Consider the following 27,379-nt stretch of genomic DNA (forward strand, 5'->3'; position numbering starts at 1 on the left):
CGACGAAATCTCGTGAACGTTTTAGAATATCCCATGTCCAATGATAAAGTGAAATGAAAATATTTTATTTTAAAAGCTGTTGTTATTACTGAGCTGGCGTTGTGTCAATGTCATAAATGTGATGTTCATTCAGTCATTCCCAAAAGTTTATAAAAGATGTTTTTATTAAGACTTAGACTTTATTGTCATTTTGTAAACACTTGGTGCACACAAAACAAAATTTCGTTGCATACGGCTCTCAACAATGAAATGATATTTCGGCTGAATAAAAAGTGACATTTCTATATAAATATGAAATAAGATAAGTATAAAGCGCTGCAGTGATAATGTACACAGTGCAGGAAACAAAAACAGTATTTACAAAGTGCACAGAGGAATGCTAAGTTGACTGTTCAACAGTCTGACGACAGCACTTACAGAGTACAATAAAGTATTTACAAATGATACAAGTGGAAATTAGAAATTAGACAAGAAAACCAGTAAAGAGAAAATAATAAGTTTCAAAAGCAAACTTGATTGAAGAGAGTAATAAATTAAACCTAACGTAGTAAATGTATAATGATGTATGAGGCCCACTGAACTGTCAATTGTATTTGAGTTGTAGCGTTTGAAAACAAGAACGTTTAAACTCATTATTGAAGATGTGGTGGCTCTTAAAAGAGCCGTTTGTGTGACGCCGAGCAGATTCACTTCTTCTTAGCGGCAGTCTTCTTGACCGTTCTGGGCTTAGCAGCCTTCTTGGCAGGAGACTTCTTAGCGGCGACAGCCTTCTTAGCTGCAGGGGCTTTTTTAGGCGACGCAGCCGGCTTCTTGGCGCTCTTGACGGGCTTCTTGGTCTTCTTAGGCGAAGCGGACTTTTTAGTTGCCTTCTTCACAGCAGCCTTAGCTGCAGTGGCTTTAGGCTTCTTGCTAGGGGTGGCCTTCTTCACCGGGACTTTCTTGGCTTTGACGGGGGTCTTCTTTGGCTTGGCGGGCGCTTTGGTTGGTTTGGGTTCTACCTTCTTGCTCATCTTGAAGGAGCCGGAGGCGCCGGTGCCCTTGGTCTGGACTAGGGTTCCCTTTACCACCATCCCCTTGATGACAGTCTTCAGGCGGGCCTTGTTCTTCTCCACGTCGTAGCCTTTAGCGAGCATGAACTTCTTGACTCCAGCCAGAGAGACGCCATTGCGCTCTTTGGACGCTGACACGGCTTCGATGATGAGGTCACTGGCGCTCGGTCCGGGCGATTTAGGCTTAGAAGGAGCCTTTTTCTTCGCGGCGCTTTTCGCCGCCGGGGCGGCTGGAGCTGGTGGGACTTCTGCCATTTCGATCAAACCAGATAAACTGACAATGAGCCATGCAGGGGGAGAGGCGGTACTTAAGCGCCACATGAGAACCGTAGAGACTCAACCATGAGAACCGTGGAGACTCAAGCAGTGCGTTTGCGGTCAAAGCGCGTTGACTTGTGTTTTCTGGCCGCTCTTTAAACCTCGAAAAATCGCACTAAATATGTTTTAGAACACCCAATCTGATTCAAAGTGATAGAAAAGAAGTTTATCTCCACATTGAAGTGGTTTGCAGCTGGCTGACTTGCTCCGATTTCTTTGCAGAGCCTCCAAACGGCGTGTCTTGGTTGGGGCGAGCGACGAGGCTGGATGATTTTACTCACTTGTTTAACGTGTAAAAGAGCAAAAATTGCTCACAGAGCATTCAAGTGTGTTTTGCAGGTGACAAAAGACTTTTATCTATGCATCCAAATGCCAAACAGGCATGTTGCGACGATCATTTAAGAGCAAGACAACGTTTTAGTGATGGCAGCAAACACACCAAAGTTTCTCATGCACTGCTCATTGTGAGCGCTTCAAAAACATTTTGCGTGAAAACAATATTTCAAGTTTTCATCATAGTCGTATTTTCTGTTTTACTCATTCACATATTTAAGAGCAAAGAATAAAAAAAACACGCCTATTGCTAGAATGGACTTGTGTAGCGCAATGGGCTTGGCCATCATAACATTGCCGAGTGCTAGATGTGCATATCTCTTTTCATTTGGTTAAAAAGGAAACTTTTTATATTTATGGCTGTGATTATGTGATAACTATATTAGTTATGTCTCCATTCTCATTTCTTTTGTGAATATTGTTTCCCTTGATTTTAATGCATTACTATGACCATAGATGTCTCATTTACAGAGAGAAATGTTGCTTCGTTGATGTTCACGTAGAGATTAATCTCTTTGTTGGTAGAGCCTCATTAAAATGTTGCTTTTGCTAACTGAACGCGTCTTGTACTCTTAAGTACACGTTTAATTTAATGCATTTTTTGGTCAGCTACGAGTTAATTTGAATGCAGATTAAGTGTATTTCCTGTCATAAGAAAGCAGTTATAAGTGATTAGTGTTCACCTGAAATTGATCAGATGTTCCATTGAGGAAAATATTGGCACTGTTCAAGCGGTTTATTTGCCATTTCAGGACTTTGGGCAAAATAATTTTAGGCACATCCTGGACAATTAAATTTGATTCTCACACCATCACTTAATAATTCAACAATGCTGATGTCAGAGTCTCAGTTACTTTGCTACATGTAAGAAATCCTAATTCATGGAAGAAAACTCTTTGGAGAGAAGTAGGTGGCTCTTAAAAGAACCGTTGGTTTGGGGCTTGGCGGCCTCGCGTTTACTTGGAGCTGGTGTATTTCGTGACAGCCTTAGTACCCTCGGATACTGCGTGCTTAGCCAGCTCACCGGGGAGCAGTAGGCGCACGGCGGTCTGAATCTCCCTGGACGTGATGGTGGAGCGCTTGTTGTAGTGCGCCAGGCGGGAGGCCTCGGAGGCGATGCGCTCGAAGATGTCGTTGACGAACGAGTTCATGATGCTCATGGCCTTGGAAGAGATGCCGGTGTCGGGGTGGACCTGCTTCAGGACCTTGTACACGTAGATGGCATAGCTCTCCTTTCTTCCCTTCCTCCTCCTCTTGCCAGGCTTGGCGGCGGACTTGGTGACGGCTTTCTTAGAGCCCTTCTTGGGCGCGGACTTTGCGGGTTCAGGCATGTTGGTCTTCTAGAGACGGCAATGGACTGATGACTGGACAGTGTCGCAACTACAGTCTTTATAGAAACTGAAATGGAAATTACACTGTGCTAGCGCCAGTTTCTGATTGGCCGAAAGAATCTGGACCTTACGTCACAGTGGGGCTTTGTGTTAATGAACAATCATTTGGTCAAATCCTTTGTTTGAAATGTCAAGACCACGATTCAAATGACGTTAAAAATAAATTAGAAGACAATTCAAATATTAGATAGCACCTACTCTCATGGCAGGGAAAACATGCGAAACTTCATCTGTTGGTAACTAGCTCAATTATTGATCTAGTTTATTACAGCAATCACGCTAATTAATTAGCAAATTAAAAGAGCAGCGCGTATTGTGGGCTTTGCGTCAAAGCAAAAAGTAGGCATGAAGACGTTTCTCATTGTGAGCACATTATTTATCAAGCATCCCCAACTGAGGCGGAAAACGTAAATAAAATTGTAACATGGAATGAGCATCCCTTGTAGAAGATTTGTGTGGCCCTTAAAAGGACCGTTTTGTTAGCGCAAGCGTAGCTCAGTTGGTCATTTTAGCCGCCGAAGCCGTACAGAGTGCGCCCCTGCCTTTTGAGGGCGTAGACCACATCCATGGCGGTGACAGTCTTCCTCTTGGCGTGCTCGGTGTAGGTCACGGCGTCACGAATGACATTCTCCAGGAAGACCTTAAGCACACCACGAGTTTCCTCATAGATGAGTCCGGAGATACGCTTGACTCCCCCGCGCCGAGCGAGGCGGCGAATGGCGGGCTTGGTGATACCCTGGATGTTGTCACGAAGGACTTTACGGTGACGCTTGGCACCACCTTTGCCCAAACCCTTACCGCCCTTTCCTCTGCCAGACATTTTTTTAAGTGTTAGCTGCTTCAACGGAACAAGATGGATGATAATCGTCGCGTGTACTGCCTTTTTAAAAGCCAACTGAGGACCTATTCGAAGACAGGGGTGGTCGTTTTCTTGTTCAAAGCCAGAGGTAGCGTTCGGATTTATCGCCACCTACTGGAAGAAGCATGAATCACTTCCCCTGGATGAGGAGGGGTGAGAGGCTGAACTAAATCTTTGACTCCGCCCACACCCTCTCACATTGCGCGCAAACGACTCCAAGTGACCCAACACAATTCTGGGAGGTTTTTTGCGCTTAGAATAATTTCAACGGATATTTTCTTTCACGTTCCCTTCACCCCGAAGTCTTACTACTTGGGGCGAATACTCGCGCCGGCTAAATGAAATGCCTTCCATCAAATCCAAAACCTATCATTGCGACCTCTGCTGGTGATATGTGGTGCTGCACTCATCATCATTTCTTCTTTAACTTGCAGAACATCTTTTGACCACAACTTAGAACCTTTGAACACAGAGTAGAGGCGCATAGATGATGTTTGTTGAGTGTGGCATAAAGCTCTGTCCAGTTTCTGGTCCTTCCAAGGTCCAGCAGACTCCACCCGTCCCCTCAGCAGGCGGACCGATTGATCAAAGCCATAACGGGGCACCCTCTCATGTTATTATTAAAGACTCGTCCCCGCTGCGGCTACGCAGCGTCTACTTTTTAACTCTCGCATGATGGATACATCTGCTAACCATCTCATCGGGGTCCATCATCCCTGGCCCGCAGGCCAATGCAGAAAATATTAGCATGTGCCAGCAATGACAGGAAGTCAGACAGATGCACGCGTTCGGGAAATGACACGAGAGAGCAGGGTTGGACTCCAACTCTGGACGACAATCTACAGTTTTATGGTTTTCCCAGTATGCGTTAGCCACTAAGATAGCAGACGTTTGATAGAATAATTTAGTAACACTAGCAGGTGTGTGTGTGTGTTGACAGTACTACGAAAAATAATCCGTATCGTCGTCCTGACAACTTGATGTACAGCGGTAAAATTCAGGCGTCTATTTTCACCCCCTAACATCCACTTACTGGAAGGGATCGGCCCCCATATTGGAACCAATTTGCACAAGCATTGTTACTCTGGAGTGTCACATGACCAGGTGGTCTACCAAAAAGAACAATGACACACAATAGCCAGCGCCTGCGTGTGTGTTTATCGAGCGGCCTTTGCCGCGTAATGACAGTTATTCCGAAAACGCATCCCTCCATCAAACCATCAAACTAGCACCTGATCATGTAGTGGGGGGGGGGTTGCGGTAGATATCCAACGGGGGCGCTCCGGTGGCGGATTTACGGTGCTGACCTTGGCACGAGCCATCCTGCAATCTAGTCTTTATAACGGGATCTCTGTGGACGCGGAAAATTATATCTGCACGCCATAATGGAGGCTCTATTCGGCTTGATCGAAATTTTACGCTAGATTTAAAAAGCCGCGATGTGTATTTTCTAAACACAAACAGCCCCTTGCAGATGTTTCTTTTTCAGAACTCCGCTGGTGCTTGAGAGGAAATCAGGGAAGTTGCACATAGATGACCTTTCTCCCCCAAACGTTTTTTAAGATCGACGTGAGCAGCGGCTGTTTGATGTGGCCGTCCGTCACTGTGTGCTTTCAATCGGCCCACTTGTCTGCTCTCTCTGTGGTTGACATTTGAAGACAGACTTACTCTTCTAAAGCAAGAGTAAAACAAAACAAAAAAGAAATCCAGACAGACCATGTGTGCATCTTTTAATTACATGTCGGAAGAGCATCAAGGGAGCCAGGTGGCTCGCTCGGTTCATTGTGAGGCTGTTGCGTGGCTTTTGCTCTCCCGTCCCCAAAACATGCAAGTTAGCTTCCAAGTTAGCGCCGTGAATGCTTTTGCGTGTCCTGCGAGCGCTCCGGGCTTCCTCTCCCTCCCTTCCTTTCGCAAGCGTGTGCGTGTCCACAACGCTGCTCTCTGACCTCCCGAAGCTGTTATGTAAGTGCCACTCGAAATATTTGCATGAGCGGCCACTTTTGCAGCTGTCCAGTTCAGAGGCATGTTTCTCTTTTCAAGGCTTCTTCCTTTTTGTCTTCCCATGACACGGGGCAAGGACTCAATGGCGTCCATCGACGGCGGCGCGGGACGGAAGGCGCTTTTCGCCTCGTAAACAGACGAGCGAGTCAACAGCGTGACTTTGGCGTGAAAAGGCCGCACTTTCATGTGGCGCTTAAATGAAGCCTTTTGATGGACGCGCCAGCCTAACGGGGGCCTCAGTAAGTCCCCCTTGGTGGGGCCGAGCTGCTGGCCCTCACACAGGTCCGCTGTTCTCATTCTCAAAAGTGCGTGTGTCTCCTTGCGACCTGTTTGGATTCCTGCAGGAAGTTCAGCCAGCGCGTATAGCGAGGTGTCACTCCAACGACGACATTAATGAGCTTTTGGATCAAAAGGCCTCATTCAAAGCGGACATTGAGAATTTGACTTTCCATTCAATTATTGACATTGTCATCAATTTGATAATCAACCCATGAGTGGGCCACCTCACATTTTGCCAAGCAATTTGATGTTTTAAGAACCCTCGGAATATTGTGTTTAGTGAAATGATCTAAATCACCGTTTTTTTTCGTGTATAGTGCGCAAAATTTAACTAATTTATTGTCCTAAAATCTGGGGTGCGCATTATACATGGGTACAATTTTTTTTAATTTTTTTTTATTTTTAATTTTCTTTTTAAAGAAAGTCATGGTACAACATACGACCGCAATGCTCTCGCATCACACGCTTGCTCGATCACCTGCTCGTTTGCTGTCTGTCACAATGTACCCTACACAAATCCGAAACATTTGTTGCGGCTCCGAGTCACGACGAGGGGCAAGTTTTGGTTTCCAAGGGTGTTTTTATTCCTCTTCAACGTCTCTCCCATACAGAGCCGCCTTTTTCACGTCCGCACGCCTTTTTCACATGCGCGCACGGAGCGCGGTGGTGCGTTTACGGGCAGTCGGAGAAATCAACGCCAACAAAAAAAATTACATCCAGCCTAGTTAAGACCATACCAAAGACTATAAAAATGGGACCCATTGCCTCCCTGCGTGTGTGACGATCATTGGGACTTAAAAAAAAAAAAAAAAAATTAAAAAAAATTCATAAAAATTGGGTGCGTATTATACATGGGTACAGGCTTTTTTCCAGCATCAGCATGCCATTTTTAGGGTGCGTATTATACATGGGGGCGCATTATACACGGAAAAAAACGGTATTTAAAATCTTTGATTATTTAAGTGAAAATGATTCCGATTATTTGAATTAATTCATTCGATGATTTGAATTCTCTTCCCTGAAAATTCTACTTTGCGTACAGTCATTTGTACATTGCAGCTTCCTACCAAGCCGCAAACAAACAAACGATCCAGTTGTCCCTTTTTGGCCTTTGAAATGTCCATCGAGGAGATCCAGGCAGGCGCAGATAAACAAGAGCGTCCGGAGGCTTGCTCTTCAGACTCCAACTTTAGACAAGCCTGTCATTAAGGTCGCCTTTAGCGGGACCAGAGCCGCGCTCTGGGCCACAAGGCCTCGCTCGTCTTTCTGCGGCTGCTGGCACCTAAAATACGCAGCTGGCGATTACTAAGCGCGGCCTTTTGCGTAACACACACACACACACACACATATATACTGCAGATCTATGGAGCTAGTTGTTGTATATGCCCAGAGAAAAATATAGGACGCCCGTCAGGAGCTACTAATTTTCATGTTGTCCCTCGATAGTTCTGTGTGTCATCGAGGCTCGCCAGTTGTAGTTTGCTTTTTGCGTTCACATGGAAATACAAACCACTTTAAAGCCTTGTGCAGGGAGGGCGGCCTGCAACTTTACGGTGTTTTTCTAATAATTTGGGTTTGATCATCAAAAGGCTTTGGTGTCTGTCTGTCTGCTGTGAGGGCTGCACCTTGCATGTGCACCAGATGTCCACTGGAGGGCGCATGTTTACCTCCTGAAGCACAATCGTATTCATTTTGACATTTGTAGCAGACTGGTCCCGTTTGGACCCTTAGAACAGAGGTCGCCAACCGCCGGGCCGCGGACCGTTCCGTGTGTCACTTGGTACCGGGCCGCCAAGCCGCACAGAAAGAATTTTTTTATTTTTTTTATCGAGGATCAATTCATTCAGGTGCCCTGTCACGTGACATGTCCCCCACCCCCTCCCCCCAGTCGAGCCCGTAAAGCTAGCAAAAATGAGTAAGAATTTATTTTGAAAAATAGTCCAATTTGGCGATTCTCGGCTAATTACATCCGCCGGTGCATCAGTGTCTCTTGACGATCGTCCCGGTCATGTGACGTCACTCCGGTCATGTGACGTCACTCCAGTCGAGCCCGCGAAACTAGCAAAAATGAGCTAGAAGCCGAGATGTTTGGAAAGCTTCTTCGGAAAGGGGAAAAAAGCCCAAGAAGAAGAGGCTACGACTTTTAAGTAAAGGTAAGCTGCGTTTAAAATGACATTTCTGGAGTCCTACTTAAAATATGAATTTATCGACAACACAGGTGACTGACATATGTGACTAATATGTGGCGGCGACAGGCTAGCTAACGAAGCGATGAAGCCTCCAAAACCGCTTCGGCCCATGGAGACCAAGCGTCCTGCATTAAAAGACCAAGCTTTGGAATTCTTTGAAAAAAACAAAAAACGTGGTCAAGAAGAACAGAAGCAATCAGTGAAGGTCACCACAAGCACATCAACAAAGGTGAGTGCTCCATCGTTCTTAATGGCTAACCCTATTGCTAAGGCGAAGAAATGGTGAAGATTTCTGAGAAACAAACTTCCTCTAATTCAACATAAAGGTGAGTTTTATTTTTATATTTCTTATAAAGGCCGGTTTCTGACACGTCACCGGTCCATGGCTCAAAAAAAGGTTGAAGACCACTGTCCTACTGGAGATGTGAAGGAAGGCCCTCCTAAAATGGCTGTAAACGGAACAGGAAGGATCATTTTTCAGCAAAATTAAAATAGAAGAGGAAAAATCAGCTCGACTTGCTTGGATCTTGACCAAATGTGGCTGGTTCAAAACATAAAGCTGAGACATTCCCAAGAATGCGCGACTTTGTTTTCTTCGTTTCCGTCGGAGTGCTGGCTTCATTTTTTTGGTGCATTTCAAGCTGCGGTGACGCAAAGCACTCGCCACATTGGCCTCGCGAGGGCCTTCATTTACCTGACAGCCGAGTCAGGGGGATAAATAGATAAATAGAGAGAGAAAGATGGATAGGCACAAAGTAATAAATGAGCAGGCGGGAAGGGAGCGCTTGAAGCAGGCCAGACAGAATGGCTTTCGATGAGGGATGATGTGTGAGAGGAAGCCAAGGGAGATAGCGCTTGAAAAAGAGAGCAGCTCAGCATAAATTCAGCTTTTGTGATGTAACGCCGAACGAGGTGGTTTACTCCAACGTGCAAGGAGCTCCAAATGTTATTCTGCGCTCCGCTTGTTGACCGCCACTGGAAATGGCACCGAAATAGACCTTCTTGACCATTCCCAGCTCCGCAGAAATAACACGGGCGCATAGAGGCCGCATTCAACGCAGCTAAAGGGACACTATTGTGTAGCATCGCTTTGAGGAAGTCACAAAGAAGAGGCCCGGCGTGCTCGCTTCAAGCTGTTTGTCACCCCTAGGTGAAGTTAAATGGACTTTTAAAGAGGACTAAACATTGTGTAGCTAAACAGCAAACCGTATCCAAAAAAAAAAAAAGAGAAGTCTGCCTGCCTAATGCTAATGTGTGAAATGCTATAGACATGCTAACAGACGTTAGCATGGATGGAAGATGGACGTTTCTGCTTTTGGGCTCAATTAATGATGATGAATGAAATAAATACATTAAATTTAGCTGAATGTCCAAAAACCCAGCAGTGCACCCCAAGGTCAAGTTTGCGCGACTCGTTATAGAACAGACCTCCGCCGCACAAATCTTTTTAATTGGCAACAAATGGAACACTGTCATGGAAAGTGACATCGTGCCTGTGCCTGCTTTTCCAATTAAAATTGATCTTTTTTTTTTTTACCTGTGGAAAAATCCTCGAAGGTTTTACGCACCTTTATCTGAACGTGCACCACGAGCAGCCTCGGTAAGCCAAAAATTTATACGAGTGCGACTTTACTGTAAGCGTTCGTGGAAAGTCCCTAAATGAACGCAGACATTAGCGATTAGGAAAAAATGAGAAAAATAATAGAGCGAGTGAAACGATCGATAAAGCACCAACCGCTGGCGTCGTAAAAAAAATAATCTTATCACGTGTCGTGAATTGGCGGAATCGTAGAAATGATGTGCAGTCAAAGCGGGATGCGTTTGAAAATGATGTGATGGAACGTGATGGTGTGCCACTTGACTTAGCGCCGCATTTAACGAGTTCCACAAATGATGCTTTCCAGATTCCGACACTTATCGAGTCGTAAAAAGACTCGGCGAGTTTTTATTTTTATTTTTTTTTTTACAGCCGGCCAATTATGACAATTTCTCACAATGACGTACGCTCCAAATTGCTTTTGTCTCTGTTGCGCCATAATACAAAATATTCACCCATTTGGCAAATTGGGACTTGAAACACCTTCAGAGTAAAAGTTTTTTTATTTCCACCAATTAGCATGTGTTCCAAATAAACGAACATGCTACGACTGCGAGACTGCGACTTGCTTTCTACTTGTTCCACAAAATTGTCTCAGTATTATTTATTGTTCAAAGGCTCCCGCAAATGTGTCCCACTTTCTTCTCGGCGGTCTTCAAACCCAGAAGGCTTTTTTTTTTTTTTGGCGAATGCCTTTTTGAAGACAGAGCGCTGAATGACGGGCTTTCTTCCGTCGCTCCTTCTGCACCGTTTTAAACGTCACAGAGGCCTTCCTATCGCTCGCCAGAGGAAATGAAATGTTTATTGTGCAGTCCTGAGGGCTTTGGTAGCCGAGCGCTGTGTTCTTAGTCTTAACGGCGAGGATCCGCTTTTCTTCCCGTGCGATGGAGGCGGTCGGGTCGGAGGGCCGAAGATTGTCCGAGCTGCGCCCGTCCAAGCTGGTGTCGCGGAAGGATATCATTTTGCCCCACGACTCCCGTCGAAGGGGAAATTCTTCCAATTTCCGGCATTGGGTCGTCGCCGCTATCGGGACCATCTGAAAGTCATTCCCTGCAACACCGGGCAATAAAGAGCTTGGAGCCTCTTTGGAAGAATTTGTCACTAACTGCCCAACTGTTAAGTGAAGTTGAGTGCAAATTTCTGCTTGCTAGTCAAGTTAAAAAAAAAAAAGCCGCCAAATGACGGCTTGTATTTTGGAGAAGTCTCCACTCAAACAGAATCTGGAACCGTATACCTTTACCGGGGGCTTTTGGGGGGGGGGAGGTTAAAGACATATACAAAGCGCTCCTCATGAAAGGGGGAAAAAAGTGTCTCACTCGCAATTGGCGGAATGTGGGATCGTTGTGTGCGGAGAGGAAGGTGGGAGTGAGGGCAGCATACGAGACATCCGAATGAAAGACCATCTGTTTGGAGGGATGCATGCGGGGGTCTGAGGGAGCCGCACTTCCTGACCACTCTGGAATGACGTCCCGAGCACGGCGACCCCGGAGAGACGCAGGGCGGATCGTCCCGTGCCAACGCCCCGCCGCTATTGTCGTAAATCACCATTTTCGAGGCGGCGATAAAGTGGACGGACGCGCTCGCTCGGATTCCCCCGAGGGCTCGGGCGTCCTCTCTTTCCGCCGAGGGAAGGCGGAACACTGAGCCTGGTGTAGGAACTCGGGTCCACGGGGGGAGTGGATACGGCATCATAATGACCAAGGCAAATATTTGTCTAGTCTATATTCTGGGAGCATAATGAAGTCCTTTTACACAAGGCATCGCTGGAATCTGATTTTTCAGGCCCGGCTTTCTCTCCGAGTCCGCCGGTCAGGAGCGGCGCTGCACGGCAACTCCTAAACTTTATGTACTGAAACAAGTGAGCAAAAAGATTTGCACCAATAGGTCGGGATCTGAACAAGAAGACGCACATGGTGCCTTTTGGCCGCTAATTCATATTTAGTCATGGAGCGAATGATATGTTTTAGGCGCGATTTGATGAAATTAGCCTTCTCTGGTTTTGGGAGGAGTCGCCAAGGTGGAATTTCACAGCGTTCCAAGCGGCCCGTCTCTCTCTCGCCCTCCCACACACGTACATACTTGTGTACGCTGACATGCGCGTGCACACTCGGGCCGGCCATGTCGGACAGTACATCTCCTGTCCGTAGAGCCGTACAGGTGCGGGCGGGCGGGCGGACAAACTTCCGCGTGCCTTTTAGATGCTGCCAACTTGGTCATTTGTCAGTGCTCTTCAATGCCAGCCAAAAATGTGTCTGCCCCGCTTTGCTTCAACATTTTCAAGTTGAAATGGCAATTCCCATCAGAAATGATAGAAATGCTCACGCTCTGCCATGAGTGAGTTGGTCGTTGCCATTGGCTCCAACGACAAAGTGAGATCTCGTCAAGCAAAAGTTTTGCAAACGTAACAACACAAGTGCAACTTGTTTCACTTCAGCCTCGTCAGAATTGCAGAGGCCCAACCCTAAAAGCGCTCATCTCGGTATTATTACGAGAAGTCAACATAGTCATTATGGTTGTGCCACTGCCGCTGGGTGGCTTTGGCCTGCGCATGGTGTGTCAGCACTGGAAATGCTTGTGGTGGAAGAATGACAGGGCTCCAAAGAAGGAGGGGGCGAGGATTTAGCATACAAACCTAGCAAGAGAAAGAAGCAGGCAGGTCGCACTGGCGGCCCATGAAGGCTCTTCTTGTGTGCCCGCCTCTGCAACCTCGGCGCACTGAGCGTGACTGTCTTTTACCGTCTGTTTATTTGTCCTGTGACGGCAGCTTGTTTTACGTCAACGCTAATCCCAGCCAACCTCTCCCGCCGCGAAATTTGGCTCGGACCCGTGTCTGAAAGTTCCACCCGCCTGGCCATATTTCCAGCTCGCGGGGAAGCTGGAGAGCGGCCGAGGAATCCTGCACTTTAGGTTGCAAGATTTGTAATCAAGCGGCCCGTTTCAGTGCTGATACTCGTCTTTTAAATTGGACTTTTTACACCACGGGCAAGATAGTTGTTAAGGCCAACGATCCGAGTCTGGATCCTTTCCCGGGACCCGACCCGCAACCTACTGCCGGCCTTTTAAAGGGGATTAAATCGTCTGTAATGGCCTCGAAATCTGCCGCAATTTCCCCCTTGGTCTTCTGGCAGCAACTTGAAACACGCTACTTATGTGACACCCAGATAAATATAAACCCTGAGAAGCACGGCGGCGCCCAAAGTCAGAACGCCCGCCTCGCCTCGCTCACGCTGGGTTGGCCGTTTGGAAAAATGCTCCGCATTGTTCTCCGAGCGGGCCAATCCCGGGGGTGATTTAGCGTAACCCTCTTACGTGCATAACTGAAATGCACACGAGTGAAAAATGCGAAATTCTCTCTGCGAGTGATTCTGTTGTGCGAAAGCGAAACAATCCGCAGTGTGTATGAAAGCCGTTCAGTAGCGTGTGAAAAGCTTTCAGTCGTGCGTTTGTGAAAGCATTTCAGGACTTGTGCATGAGAGGTAATGGTGAATTAAGTTCCCGCCGGCCCCTCATAAAAGAGCACGCTTGTGTCGTCCCGGCCGGGCCTAGTCTGCAATTTGCTGCGGGGGCGTGGCCTGCTAGCCATCGGCCTGTGTCCGCCCCGCGCTCCAGTAATGACCCCTTCCCTACGGGGAGCGTTTGATCTGGGCGCCTATTTCGGGAGCGCAGGGGCGGGGGGGATAAAGGCAGCTTTCAGACTTGGTGCCAACCCCCGTCATTAAGCAGCTTTAAGGGGTGGCAGCGAGTGCGCCGGCAAGCGCCGACTTTGTCATTTGGACCAAAGGGGGGGGGGGGGGGGGGGGGGGGGAAGAGTCATCCCGGCCCATCGGCCGTACCAAACACGAGGTCAAGCGTGCTTGGGTTGGGGCGGGGCTCGTCAAGGGGACGCTAATGACTCGCGTCCATTCGGGCCGCTTGACCCCGCCGTGGCCTCAAAATGACTCGCCTCCACTTGTTGGAGCAGCTCTCAATGTTGAGTTTGTCGAATGCATGAATCGTATCGCTTCGTAAGATAACATCATCGCATGGAAGAAATTGCCCAGTTTTCCACTTCATTTTGACGGAATTGCATTCTAATTTTATTTCAAAAATGATTCATCATTAAAGTAATACCAAGAAAGTCATTAGGTTTTTTTGGCTTTGGTAAAATAATGCTTAAAACTGATTCAAAATAAAACAGGAGATTTGGGACAGATTTTCTGTTAAAAGATCAAATTAATTTAGCAAGAAAGATGAAGTAGACCGTGTGTGTGTGACGTAAGACGATGGGTGGGACAGATCTGGCCCCCGGGCCTCGAGTTTGACACCCGAGCAATAAATGCTTTTAACTTAAGTTTGTCATCTCACTTGCTAACCTTTGTCGAATCACAAACGTGTAGTTCCCCAAAAAGTTTTGGCTTGACCCAAACAATTTGTCACTTGCGCAAAAAAGATGGCTGACACAAATAGCAGCCTGTTGAAAACGCTAAAACGGACCTTTTTAGCCAGCCATTTTATTTTTGCGGTTCGCCTCCTTCCTCCAACCCCCCATGATGTGGACCCCCCCTCCCCTCCGTGGAGGCAGGCGAGGGTGAGCAGTTGCATCTCGCCGCCGCTTGGCCGTGAAACACGACACCGCGCCGGTGACCGGAGCCGTGCGGACGGAGCCCCCGTTTAAAAGGGAAAGCCATGGGAGGAAGGCTCCTTACTCCGTCACCACCCCCGGCAGACAGGCAGGCAGGCAGGCAGACAGGCAGCCACTCACTCCCTCCTTCCTTCCTTCCATCCGGAGCAGCCTCAATGAATGAAACACTGGGGAATATCCACACGCACGCCAGCGGGGAACTTCTGCGTCCACACGGATTGATTGTATGTCGGCCTTTCGTCAACATGCCTTTTCTTTCCCGGAGCTTCCGTAGCGACGCGTGACCGCCTCAGCCAGCCAGCGACCGGCCACCGGTGTGTCTTCTTCATGCCCGCCCTTGTCAAGGAGTCACGCTGTGATTGACGGATCAGGTTTTTGACTGCCAGGACAAATGAATACAAATGAATTTAGGCACCCAAAGGAGAGATTGCAAAACCTCTCATCTAGACACAAAGTAAGTTGTTTTTTTTTTGCATGGCTTTGCTCTTTCCATGTGGTGCACACCTGGCGTAGGGTCAGCATGGGGATGCGACCACCTTGGGTGGCAGAAGAACTCACGCTCTGTACCTCCGTGCCAGTACAATAAATTGGAAAAGCTGTCATTGCGCAACTCCCTAGATCTGAAATTAGAAACAATTCTCGGGAAGAGCAAAATTAATAGGCGCATGTGCAAACAAAATGGCTACAAACTTGGCTTATTTGGAATGCCATAAAATGGACTGACAATTATCCTAAATAAAGCAACAGATGGCAAGTCACTTGCACAAGACTCGGAGTCCTGGCTGTTACCACCTGCCGCCCGCCGTCTTTAAACGGGGGAAACGTGCAAGCGATTCCTTCTCTGCACTCCTCCTACCAAGATCAAGTGAAAACAATCGCCTACCGTTCAACTTTGAGCGTCGGCGCAATTGTGCCGCGTCGTGCGAGGCCGGCTGTCGTCCATCACTTTTATCTGTGGGAGCTGAATCTCACCTGATGTCTCAGTCAGACTCTTCCACTTGGACAAATTGCATCCTCTTTCAACCTTTTACAAAGTTGTACGGAGAGAAAATGACACGTTAGGAATTTTCCACTCATCTGTGTGTGTGCGAAATGCTCTGAGTGAATAACAATGAGGTGCAACGGATCCCACGCTGACATGTTGTGGTTCTTTTGGAGGCGTGGATATTATCCAATATGGGACAGTAATGGCAAAAACACTCGGCGGAGGCAGAGAACGAAACAGGAAGCGGCAATCAGAGCTGCTGATTACGTACACGATGAGGATGTTAGGGTTTTTATTCTCAATTGACTGGCCATCAATCATCTGTCAAATCAGAATTTCTTCTCTCCGGTGTTGTGCGATGGTTCCATTGTATGTTAGCATAAAGCTAGCACTTTTGTTTACTTTTGCAGTCACCTTCAGTGTATTTGTAATGGGGCCACAGATGAGTGTTTGCTCCCGCTCGCTTTCTCTCTTTTTTTTTTTTTTTTTTTTTGGAGGAATGAAAGAAAATACCCAAGTTTGTTGTGATGGATGAAACAGTTTCAGGCTGATAAGCGTGAGAGTCCGAGCAGCTGGACATCCAAAGCCGCTACAGGAAGCACATACTGTTCTGGATGTACACTTTGATGTGCTGTATATACTCTGAAGCCCTTTTTTTTTTTTTTTTTTTAATTATTATCTTGCATGTAAACGCTCTGCATCTTTCCCGCATGTCTGCCTCTTCTCGTCCAGTCACAGCTGCTATATGCATTTCCTCCTGCAGTGTGTATGTGTTTATGCGCACAAATGTGTGCGTGACCTAGCGGTTTGGTTTTTGTGCCCCGTCACTAGATCTGCATCCCCCACTGAGTTTGCTCACTCTGATGCAATCTCAGGGCGCCCACCTAGCGACGACCTTTTCCAATTTTCATCCTCCATGTGTTTGTTTTTTGTGAGGATGGCAGATTGGGTTGCAAAGAATGGAAAATTTCTGTTCAATTTCAACAAGTTAAGCTAAGGAAGAAGCAGACAGCCACCTAAAATATTTAGCCGAGGCATCGCTGTACTGACACGTGTGAAATGGTTTCCGTTAGCATCATGCTAAAATAGATGAGTTTTTTTGCTTGAAATGTGGCATTTCATTGTCATTCTTTTTCCTACTACTACTGAAGCAAATGCAATGTTCTCTTTTCTCTCACTCGCAGGAGAGCCCTACTGCTCTGCACCGTTTTCTACTGTACTTGTTACCTGGGACTTACACAAGTACACTCTGAAGGTAAGAGCCGCTCGGCCCCTCAAAGCCGCTCAAGTCGTTGCAAAATGCAAATTGCAATGGGAATTGGGGCAGAGGGCACATTATTTCACTTGCTACTTGAATAGGAATGATGGTTTTTTTTTTTTTTTCCTTCTAAGAGATTATTCCAGGACACCAAGCTAGAATTGACAAACATAAACAAGACGTGCATTGCTAACTTTAGCCGCTCTATCATTTGCTGGAACACTTTAAACACATTTGAACATATTTAAACATACTTTTGAAAGAATTCCTTTAGTCTTGTTGCCTCTCCGAGAGAACTCCAAATCAAAGGCCAAAGGGTTCATACTTCAAGTTGGTTGTGACTCCCTAAAGAAAGCTAAGCGAACTTTACGCTAGCACACGATGCTAAACACCTTCAATGAGCTGACACAAATTCGCATAAAAGTAGCGGTAAAACCACTCCCTCCAAAACAACTGCTTCCTAATGACCCGTGGTATCGTAAAGGTCAAGGGTCATATTTTCTACCATTACTCCCATTATTATGTTTGCATGTACGGTCAACTACTTAGCCTAGCTTAGCACAGCCTTCACAACCATCAAGTGCATGTCTTATTCTTAGACTCCTCCGTGTGGGCATCACATCTGCACACCGTACATGAATCCATATGGCTAATGCGCGGCCCAGCCATAATAAATGCGGTAGTTGAATAAAAACAACACAAGTCTATGATACACTGCGTGTAATGCGACCGCTGTCTCGCTGCCAAGCGCAGTTGTCTTACACCACAGGGGAGACCACACAGACAGGAAAATGTAGACCCCGACTAAATGTCACTCCGTCTATTTTATAAAGCCTCGCTGCTTTTGCAAAGCTGTCCATAGAAAGTGGAAAAACCATAAATAGGAGAGGCGTAATCTTGCTCCCAAAAAAAAAAAAACTTTGTAAGTGGTCCACGAGACCGAGACGTTGGAAATGTGTGCATCAAATGCACTCAATAATTCCAAATGTGTTTGACTGTGTGGGTTCTGCAATCATTACATAATAACCCTCCATGCTCTGAGTGATGGAGCCTAATTAGTTTGCTTTAAACTTTCCACGCAATTAAAACATTGCCAACGCTCGAGCGTTTCTAATTTCTGGCATCTCGTCAACAATTCCTGCCAGCTTCTCCCACTTTTTTTCTTCTCCCATCCGTGCGTCCCCATTAGACGGGGCCCGATGACCACAGGTCGGGTCAAAGCGAGGGAGTGGCTGACATCACAGTTGACCCTCGGCGACCGAACATTGAACACAGTCACGGCTGAATGCAAGTCTGGAAACCTTATTGACGCCTTGTGTTCCGTACGCTTAATTGAGGAGAAGGTCCGAGGGAAATGCGGGAAAGGTGACGTTGATTGTTAACCTCCCGAAGCCTCCGAACAAAGACCCGAGCGGAACATCCTGCAGCCCACCGCTCTGCAAAATTCAATGCATTTGGCGGCGAGCAAAAAGGGCACTATTCATAGATTTGGGACCACCTAGCGCTCGGTGAACCGCTTTTTTTTTTTTTGCGAGGGAAATGTTTCCAGAACCACCCATGACCGTTGAAAATCCCCAAAACAGAAATAGCGAGACCCCTTCCCACATGCTTCAAACACGTTTCAACTTCAAAACGACGACTCCACTGAAATTTGGACCTGCGTAGTCATCAAAAAGATTCCGTGCTACAGTAGATTTGTCATAGTCCACCGAATCCATCCAAAGGGATCAAGGATGCATGCTTGTACACTTGTTGTTTACTTAAGTGCTTAAATTGGAAGCTGTGGACAGCTGGCACCTCCCAAAATGTCCATTAGTGCAGGATCACTGCAGGACAAGCATGAAAGAAAAGGGAGGGGAAAAAAAAAAAAACACCAACCAAGGCCACCCATCCGCCACCGAGATATTTTGCTCTCAGTCATTTGCTTTGGCTCTGAGTTGTCCTAGACGACCCAAGCCGTTTGCTGCTGACCAACAAGTTTATTTCTGTCGTCCCAAAATATATTTGTCTTCAAAGGACACTGTTTAGTTTCGCTTTCCCCATCTGACATGCATCTTTTCCATCGTCCCCGCAGATGTGGACATCCTCCAGAAGTTGGGGCTCAAGGGAGACAAGCCATCTCGCTCCGTCCCAGCTGGGGTCATCCCCTTCAAATCCGGAATCATCCTCAACCAACTGGCGCACATCGAGGGTCCGCTGCGCTCCATCTGGCCCACGGCGCTCTGGAGCGACGCGGCGCTGGTGCTGAGCGTGCGCTCGCACCGAGTCAACAGCGCTTTCCTCTTCACCCTGCTCTCGGAGAAGAAGAAGCTTCTCCTGGGCCTGCAGCTGGTACCGGGCGGGCTCGTCCTCCACACGGGACCCAACTCGTCGGCGACGCTGCCCTACGAGCCCCACGACGGCCAGTGGCACCAGCTGGCGGTGGGAATTAAAGGACGCAAAGTGACTCTTTATGCCTCCTGCGGAGAGCGCAGTGTTCACGTGGACTTTGGCTGGGGCGGCGAGGAGGGACTGGCGCCGGAGCACGACCACTCCTTCCTCCTGGGCCGCTCCGGCCAGCAAGCTTGGGCTCACTTTGAAGGCGCCATCTGCCAGTTTGACCTGATCCCCACCGCCCAGGCAGCGCACAACTACTGCAAGTACATTAAGAAACAGTGCAGGGAAGCCGACACCTACCGGCCCAATCTTGCCCCCTTGCTGCCCGTCCTGCCGCGACGCCTCAACGCGTCCACCGCCGCCCCCAAACACGGCGGTCCGATAACCAAGAAGGCGGCCGGGCGCAGCCTGGCCCGGAGCGTCGCCGCCGCCGCCTCGGCCGTCAGGTATCCCGGCCAAACGACCAAGCCCGCCCCCGGAGCCACTCCTACGCCTTGGCCCAGAACCGCCATGCCCGTCACGGCTCATCTCGGCCTCGCGCCGACCCAGGCCCTGACCCCGACTGTCACGGCTCCGCTCAGGACCACGACCAAAGCACCTGCCGCGAGACCGTCCGCCCCTAAAACGACAAGTCAGACGACCCCCGGACCGACATCTCCAAAGCCCAGCTCTCAGCAAAAGACGAAAGCCGCAGCTACCACAAAGCCAAATCCGTCCACGACAACACTTGACTCCACTTTATCAGATCAAGCTCCGGCTCTGAAGAAACCGCAGCCCACCGCAGCTAAGAAAACCCCCCTACAGCCCAAAGTGGTCCCATCCAAAGCCAAACTCAATTCTGTCAAAGTGTTTCCCTCGAAAGCGGTGCTCTCAAAAGCCAAGCCTTCCAAAGCCACCACGTCCAAAACCTGGGCTAAAACCGCCAAGCCCAACCCGAAACAGGCGCTCAAGCCGACCAAGCAGGCCAGAACTGCCAAGGCACCGGTTAGTCCACGAGCGACCACACCTGCGTACAACGTTGTGACGTCACCCGCCACCGACGGCTTCCAGAGTTGGGAGGTGACACCGACGCAGTTCTCCCTGCTCGCCGGATCCGTGGGACTAAAAGGAGAACCCGGCCCCGCGGTAAGAATGTTTTGCAGGCTCATTTGTTTTGATTTTTTGTCACCAACACGGTCTTCGGCCCGAGCTCCGTAGCGATCTAACGAATGTGAACGTAGCCCCGCCCCGTTTCCGCACAGGTTTGAAATCCACTCCCGCCGTTTTGGTCTCGCTCTCTGCAGCGGGCGTGACGTGTCAGGTCTGACGCCTTGCCGTCTTTGCACCAGATTCCTCCGTCAGGGCGGAGCTAGTGGAGGTCACACGGCCCGGCCCGCCTTCAAAGGTGGGTCGAGGGTCGAGGTGGTCTGTCAACACCGTTTAGCTTCTCAATGCAAACGAAAAGGCTCCTGTCACTTGCAGCCGAAATACCGAAGCGGACAAATGGGTTTGCACCTCGACTCTCCCCCCCCTGAGCCCTCGCGTGAGCAATCTTACTTAAATTTGCGGCCATTTTGGCGTCAGAATTGGCGTGCAATTAGAATCCCGTCAGTGACAGGAAGCGGAAAGGAGACATCCGGGCCACGGATTGCAAGTTTTGTTTTCACTTGGCTTCTTTTTCATCTTTGATTCTGCCCCCTCCTCGTTTGATTAAAAGAATACCATCGGGCCCGATAAAAGCACTCGGGCGCAGGAAATGAGGCGCTGTTTCCTGCCACGCCGGCTCGGAATTAACCGGCGGATACGCCTCGGCTCTCCTCACCTGCTAATGGAATTAGCTCGGACCTCGCTAACGTGATGGTTGATTGAGTTTGTTCCGCCGTCAGTCAAAAGGCAACACAGTGATTTTTTTTTTCCTTCGCTTTGCAGGGACTGCAAGGACCTCCAGGGAAGCCGGGCCTGCCAGGCAAGAGGGGCGTTCGGGTGAGTTCCTCTCCGCTCCTTCGATAAAGGCGTCCCGACATTTACGAGCAGGGCTCTCGTTTTGGACTGCCATTGCAGTCGTCCACCGAATAGGAAGCGCAGTCAAATTACAGAAGCCGTAGCTCCGCCCCCAGCTATGCGTATACAAGCCATTAAAAAGTCCGCTTCCCGTAACGTGTCCCCGGCGTCTGAATGCGTCTGTGTGCGCTTGTTGACCGACGCCTCGCTAACACGGAGGTGACAGAGAGGCCTCTGTGCCCCCGGCCGGCCGGCCGGACGGGCCTTGCATCACAAAGACCCAGATTGTTCTTTGCAGATCAAATCACAGCGGCAAGAATAACGATAATACTAATCCGCAAAGCCCTCGCAGGCGACATGAGTTGCGCTCGAGACGTATTCGGCGTGGCGACGGTGAGTGCCCCCCCCCCCTCCCCACTCCTCCGCCCCTGAGCATAAACAGGAAAGCTCCTATAAAGACGGCCTTTCAAAGCTGCCCCTGCCGCAGGACGCCTAATAAAAGCGCTGTAAACAGACACAGAACACATGGCTGCCTGCCTGCCTCCGCTGGACTTTAGTCTGCCGCAAGCGGGCCACTTTTTTTGGGGGGGTGAGGTCTCCTTCTGGACCAAAATGTTTCAAGTTGGGGAGAAAAAAAAATCACCCCATTCTGGTTTGACTCCAAACGTCAAAGACGAACAAATGATCTAATTTTTTGCAGACGTGAAATAATCAGCCTGTTTGTTTATTTTCGGAACTGTTCAACATCTGCAGAAAGCTGGTGGGCCCTTTATTATTATTATCTTTTTTTTTTTTTTTTTGCTTTTGCCCTTTTTGGCCCTCGGTAGAACGCAGACCTCCGCCAAGGCCTAACAAACCTAATTTGGGAATTGCCTCCTGCATATTGCCTTGAGTCAAATTGTTCAGTAGGATTCTTCCAGTTCAACTTCACTGAAGGCACCCGACTTGCCTCCCGCAGACGTACATGCATTTTTTTTTCCCCACTCCCAGACAGAACCCTCCCTCCCCCTCCCACCCGCCTGACCTTACGCATAACCTTCCCCAGTCTTTGATTACGGGAAGCCGACGTGATGACACACAGAGCGCCATTGAGCCCAGCCAGGCAACACCCGCGAACCTTGACCTCTGGTCCCCACACGTGAGTGCGAGATGCCGTCGCCACGGCGACCGCTCTCAGCATAGATGCGCCCGTTTTGAGGGCGTGTGACGATGGCGGCGGCGGTGGCAGGGAGGTGCAATATTCTCCTCATCGTAACACCAAACATTACCTGACTTTTTTTTTTATACAGCTCCATACGCAGCTGGAAAAAAATTGGACTACGTAAGGCACTGGCGCTGTTGCGAGCGGCACTTGCGTCTGAGATAAAACCCAAATTTGAGTGCGTCCCAAACTTAAGCGGACCTTTCCGTTCCACCCTTTGAAATCATCCCCCTCCGGCTCCCATCTGGCTCAACACGATGAACGAAACGAAACGCCTTTGGACGGAGACCGTACACCAAGTGGCTTTTACGAGCGTGCGCTTCAAAGTCGGGCGCGCGCTCGAGGCCCATTACAGTCCAAAATATTCTTGATGTAACATGCAGCGAGTCGCGCATATGGCAACAAGATGCAATTTGCGTGATATTTATATACCTGAGAGTGACGTTCCGTTGCCACGGCAGCAAACCGAAAACGCTATACTTGTTCAATTAGTCTGATTTTGGGCCGAGCCGAGGTTTGGACCGCAACGGACCGCAGTGACGCCCTGAGAAGCCGCCGCCGGTCGGGGGCCCCGGCGTGTACCCCGCCCTCGCCTTCTCTAATTAGACACCTGTTCTGGGCAAAACACCACGGCAAGGTTGCCGTACCCAAAAACAAAACCGATATTAAAAAAAAAAAAAAACCCTCCAGTGCCAGCTCATGTCTACAAGTGTCCTCCCAAACCACAATGCCAAACGTGTAATTCAAACATGGTATTTTGGGATGAGCGGCATCTAGCGAACAGCACGCCAAACGTCTGGAGGGGCACGGCTAGCCGCATGGCAAGCGCCAATCAAACTTGAGAATCCCTGGAATGAAAATCGAGCACGAGTAGACAAAAACGAGCTTGTCGGAAATGGAAAAAAATCTAAACGAATAACTGTGGACATTTCACACAACCTCTGATTGAACGTCTCCCCCTATGGAAAGCCATGTCAGTGTTTTCTATATTGAGCTGGATTAGAGCTGGAAGCGTCCCAAAATCCACAACTGGGCTCAAATGGCAATTTTGTGGTCACGCTTTTGGCTCGGGCATCTGTTGACAGTTTGAAAAATCACTTTTGTCTCGCCTCGTCAGGTTACAGGTGGCGGGCCAGATTTGACGCCATGCGGCAAAAAGAGCTTTTAGTTTATGAAAACAAAGCAACAACTATGATTTTCCATAACGCGCTCTGACCAGGAAGTTTCGAAAGGACACGTCTGCACCGAAAGAAGGCCGACTTGTTTCCACTCACCTCTCTGAACCCCTTTGACTCCGCCTCTTTAGAATCCCCTCTCTGACCCTTAACCTCACACGGGGGTGGAGACGAGGCGAGAGATGCCCCACCACGTGGAGAACAAGGTCCCGGCCGGGTCAGACGCACAGGGAAAGGCCTCCCTCGGGGAGACGTGAAGTCAGATTAACGGCCGTTTGTTTGGCTCGGCTGTCCCGCTCGCCGCGCATGGCGACGGACGGACGGACGGACGGACGGGCTTCCGTTCACTCAAATTCTGTTGCTACAACAACAGCTGATCCGGACGCCGGCACGCACTTGGCAGACGAATCCAAAATGTTTTGCGACGAGGCCATCTGGATTACTCATTAGGAGTCTCAAAAAACGGGCGCACGTGTGTGTGTTGGAGGCATCGAGGTGCGGGAAAACCACATCCATATGGTGGAGCTACTCCACGGAGCCCCCCCCCCCCCCCCCCCCCCCCAACTAAACTCGGGAAATGGGTTACAATAGCAAATTTTGTCCAGACGACCGCATCGGTCTGGTTGGAGTACCAGTAGCCAGAACTTCAATGTGTCGACTCCTGCGCCATGTCGGTCACTTTGCTGTTTTTCTTGCGCAGGGTCCCCCGGGTCCCCACGGAAACCCTGGCCGACCCGGTCCGGCCGGGCTCAAGGTAAGTGATTGTCACTTGCAAAATGACACAAACCTTGGCTATGATGGTTTTCCGTCTAGGGTCGCAAAGGAGACCCTGGCATCTCACCTGGACCGGCCCCCAAAGGAGAGAAGGTAGCTTCCTGTTCACACGGTCCTGCTCCATCGACCTTTTTGTCATTCTTGTCACATTTTGTCTTCAAGGGCGACACGGGAATCTTGGGCCCGGGCGGAATGACAGGTCAAGAAGGTCGAAAGGTAACCCCTCTCCCCCGCCCCTCTCTGATCACTTTGACCTCACCCGAGTGTCTCGCTCAAGTGCCACAAAGCGTCTTCGGCGGCGGGCCGTTGTCCCTTGCGAGCCGTCGAGGGGTCTGATTGGCATTGTCGTGAACGCTGTTGCCATAGCGACTTCATCATCAGACATGATGACTGCGGAGGAAGCTTGTTAAATGAACCGCAAGTGCTTATTAAGCCCCCTGCATCCTGTTCCAAACGAATTAGAGTGCAGAACTTGTCAGCTGGATGCCGACCCGACACGACGCTCGCGGCGATGGCGCTAGGCCGCCCCGAAACACGAGCGCTCCGTCTCGGTGGGACTGCTAACCGCGCTTTAGGAAAACCAGAGAGCTGCTCTCCACCTTCCCGGTCACACGCATGGACGTACAACACGCACACTCCAAGTTAACCCCGGCTTGACACTTCCCACCGGGAAGTGGAAATTTGACGGGCCGTCTTTCTACGGCGAGCCAAGCGTGTTGGAGTTGTCGGCGCAATGTTTGTTCTAGCCAACGGCCGCCCAACGGCTTTTCAAGATGTGGGCCCGGGTCACGGAGAGGCGACGGCCGCCGGGCCAAACCTCAGCGAGACGCGCATCTCACCTTTCCGCCGCCGTGCTTTCCGTTCCCGCCGTCAGTGTTTCCGTTTTATGTCCGTTCGGATCGGATTGGCCTTCTGCGGTTTTCCGACGTTCACCTTCGTCTGTAACATATCGGTTTCCAATGCGTCTGTCATTTATCGCCGCAGGGGATTTGTTCCAGACTCGCTCACGATACAAGCTACTTTAATTTCAGTGGTTGCCCAGAGCAGCCGCGTTGAGAAGTACGTATGACGTCAAAGCGTACCTTTTGCTCCAAACCCGGATCTGGAGCCGCACGGATCGCATTGTGCTTGACACGCAAGCCGTTTGCGTTGACTTTTCCGGTAATTAGCGTTACCAAGAGCGATGGTGGTGTTTCCCTCCAAACGACGTGTAACCGGAGCTTCCGACAAATTAAGGCCCTGCAATAAACGCTCTTGCATACGCACAGTCTTCATAAATCATCAGAGGAAAAGAAAATAATGGCATATTTTCACCCGAGTCCGGAACGTAGCCCCCGCGATAAACGAGGGTTTCCGCTTAGATGTAGTTGGTCGTAAAAAGATGAAAGATTTGTGTCAGCCATCGGTCGGAAGCATAATATTTGACATGTGCCAGCGATTTAAGACGGACGCGGCCATGTGTGCGAAACAATAAGCGCTTTCACGCAGATTTTGGAAAATGTACACAGACACGTACATTAAAGTGCATCTTGGATCACTGCGTGACTCCAGCGAGATTGACAGATGACGTGTTCATTCGTTGTCGTCCGAGCGGAGTGAGCTACGGCGACGACCGCTGAAAATTTGCCACGCAAAGCCAAACACAACCTTCAAAAAAACTTACATGTTAGCATTAGGCTAGGAGACGTCTTTTTTTCCATCCTTCCTGCCATGTTTTGATCAAGATAAGTGATTTGTTTTCACGTGTTACCATTAAGCAGGTTAGCATTAAGCTAGCCAACGTCTTTTTTTTTTTCATCCTTCCTGCCATGTTTTGATAAGGATAAGGATAAGTGATTTATTTTTGGTTTCTCTTCCAATTCTTTGGCTAACAAGCTGTCTTGGGGCGGAATTTGTGGTCTTGGCACTCATTGGAAAGTCTGATTCCTTGACAGCACCGTGAGATTTTCACTCCTTCCATGTGGCCCCAAATGGCTCTGACAGGCCTGTTGGTGAACATGCACAAACCCTTCACTCATCTTCTCCCCCACTGAGGACACACAACCTTCACCCTGTTACTTTTTTTTTTTTTTTTTTCTTCCAAGGTGGTTTTTACGCTGTGTGTTTTCCTTCACCTGACTATTTCCACTGCGATATGCTGCCACACATGCTCAATGTCCACGTCTCAGTCATCTCTTTTTTGGTCTTTAGGGACAGAAAGGTTACCCCGGTCCACCCGGACTCCCCGGAGAACCTGTGAGTATATTTCATCCCCCCTCCCCGCGCATGTTACAGGACCACGTGGTAGTCCACCGAAGGCGCGTAACTCGAAATTTGCGCTCGGCCGTGCACGAGCGTAGCCAGACGAGATGAGCTCATGACGGCCGAGAGCGTGACATCTGCTTTCCAGGATATCAGGAAAACGGTGCCAAACAAAGACAAACAGGAACAGAAACAAGCCAACCGGGCTAACAGTGTCCCATTCACAGCCGCTTTCTCGACTCTTTTTCGCCCGCTCGCTTGCGTTGGTCCGCTCGTGGAAAGAAAGAAAAAAAAACTCTGTTCAAAGAAGTCCTTCATTGTGCAAAAGGGAGGAGATGTAGCGGTTTTTGGCCGAGCCACAGGTGACTATTTTAAGCCGGGAGCATCCAAAGCCGGGCCGTATCCGGGCCGCGTGGATCACGCTGCTGCTCGTTTTAAAGAAAGGCCTTAGTCAGAGGCGGCGCAACGGAACTTTGTCACGTACGAGCTTGTCAGCGGCTGAGGGAGTTCCCAAACTTGTCATCGTCGCGTCCCATCTTCAAACGCCCCCCGCTTTCCCACCGCCGGCAGAACTCTGAGTCACTCTTGAACCTGAACGATGATCTGGAGCGGTGGCCAGCTGCTGTGCATGACTCGACCCCAACGCACAATGAGCCATGCTTACAGTCAAACAATATTCAGTCAAGCTGAAACAGATGTAGCCCCTTTTTACAGCAGGTAATATTTCAAATGGCTTTGTTTCCCAAAATAGC

General features: G+C 49.1%; 4 protein-coding genes and 2 long non-coding RNA genes across 6 annotated transcripts in view; 2 read left to right on the forward strand and 4 right to left on the reverse strand.

Annotated features, from left to right (window-relative positions):
* Nucleotides 1-146: 146 nt before the first annotated feature.
* On the reverse strand, nucleotides 147-1,338 carry LOC133163318 (histone H1-like). The gene has a single exon (XM_061293120.1). It carries the CDS (start codon nucleotides 1,302-1,304, stop codon nucleotides 687-689), a length of 618 nt encoding a protein of 205 aa, XP_061149104.1. The 5' UTR covers nucleotides 1,305-1,338; the 3' UTR covers nucleotides 147-686.
* Nucleotides 1,339-2,638: 1,300 nt separating this feature from the next.
* On the reverse strand, nucleotides 2,639-3,046 carry LOC133163334 (histone H2B-like). Its single transcript, XM_061293140.1, has one exon. The coding sequence runs from the start codon at nucleotides 3,029-3,031 to the stop codon at nucleotides 2,657-2,659; it is 375 nt and encodes a 124-aa protein (XP_061149124.1). The 5' UTR covers nucleotides 3,032-3,046; the 3' UTR covers nucleotides 2,639-2,656.
* A 395-nt stretch (nucleotides 3,047-3,441) lies between these two features.
* Nucleotides 3,442-3,965, reverse strand: LOC133163335 (histone H4). Its single transcript, XM_061293141.1, has one exon. The coding sequence runs from the start codon at nucleotides 3,909-3,911 to the stop codon at nucleotides 3,600-3,602; it is 312 nt and encodes a 103-aa protein (XP_061149125.1). The 5' UTR covers nucleotides 3,912-3,965; the 3' UTR covers nucleotides 3,442-3,599.
* Nucleotides 3,966-4,717: 752 nt separating this feature from the next.
* On the forward strand, nucleotides 4,718-11,202 carry LOC133163348 (uncharacterized). The gene is made up of 2 exons (XR_009716372.1): nucleotides 4,718-8,383; nucleotides 8,486-11,202. It is a non-coding gene; the product is annotated as an uncharacterized LOC133163348 (long non-coding RNA).
* A 3,674-nt stretch (nucleotides 11,203-14,876) lies between these two features.
* Nucleotides 14,877-21,466, reverse strand: LOC133163340 (uncharacterized). The gene is made up of 3 exons (XR_009716363.1): nucleotides 21,058-21,466; nucleotides 15,142-15,661; nucleotides 14,877-15,016 (listed from the first exon to the last, which is right to left on the reverse strand). It is a non-coding gene; the product is annotated as an uncharacterized LOC133163340 (long non-coding RNA).
* LOC133163232 (collagen alpha-1(XXVII) chain B-like) overlaps nucleotides 14,950-27,379 on the forward strand; it is a 29,022-nt gene continuing 16,592 nt past the window's right edge. Inside the window, exons 1-8 of the mRNA XM_061292920.1 lie at nucleotides 14,950-15,091; nucleotides 16,807-16,877; nucleotides 18,955-20,381; nucleotides 21,165-21,218; nucleotides 24,313-24,366; nucleotides 24,426-24,479; nucleotides 24,549-24,602; nucleotides 26,577-26,621. Coding sequence (XP_061148904.1) covers nucleotides 15,039-15,091; nucleotides 16,807-16,877; nucleotides 18,955-20,381; nucleotides 21,165-21,218; nucleotides 24,313-24,366; nucleotides 24,426-24,479; nucleotides 24,549-24,602; nucleotides 26,577-26,621 — 1,812 coding nt within the window. The 5' untranslated portion in view covers nucleotides 14,950-15,038. The remainder of the gene's footprint in view (nucleotides 15,092-16,806; nucleotides 16,878-18,954; nucleotides 20,382-21,164; nucleotides 21,219-24,312; nucleotides 24,367-24,425; nucleotides 24,480-24,548; nucleotides 24,603-26,576; nucleotides 26,622-27,379) is intronic.

The sequence above is a fragment of the Syngnathus typhle genome, linkage group LG12, assembly GCF_033458585.1.
Source record: "Syngnathus typhle isolate RoL2023-S1 ecotype Sweden linkage group LG12, RoL_Styp_1.0, whole genome shotgun sequence".
Lineage (NCBI taxonomy): Eukaryota > Metazoa > Chordata > Actinopteri > Syngnathiformes > Syngnathidae > Syngnathus > Syngnathus typhle.

Excerpts from the sequence above, each read along its gene's own strand:
- LOC133163318 (XM_061293120.1), bottom strand. The coding sequence starts at position 1,304 with ATGGCAGAAGTCCCACCAGCTCCAGCCGCCCCGGCGGCGAAAAGCGCC.
- LOC133163334 (XM_061293140.1), bottom strand. The coding sequence starts at position 3,031 with ATGCCTGAACCCGCAAAGTCCGCGCCCAAGAAGGGCTCTAAGAAAGCC.
- LOC133163335 (XM_061293141.1), bottom strand. The coding sequence starts at position 3,911 with ATGTCTGGCAGAGGAAAGGGCGGTAAGGGTTTGGGCAAAGGTGGTGCC.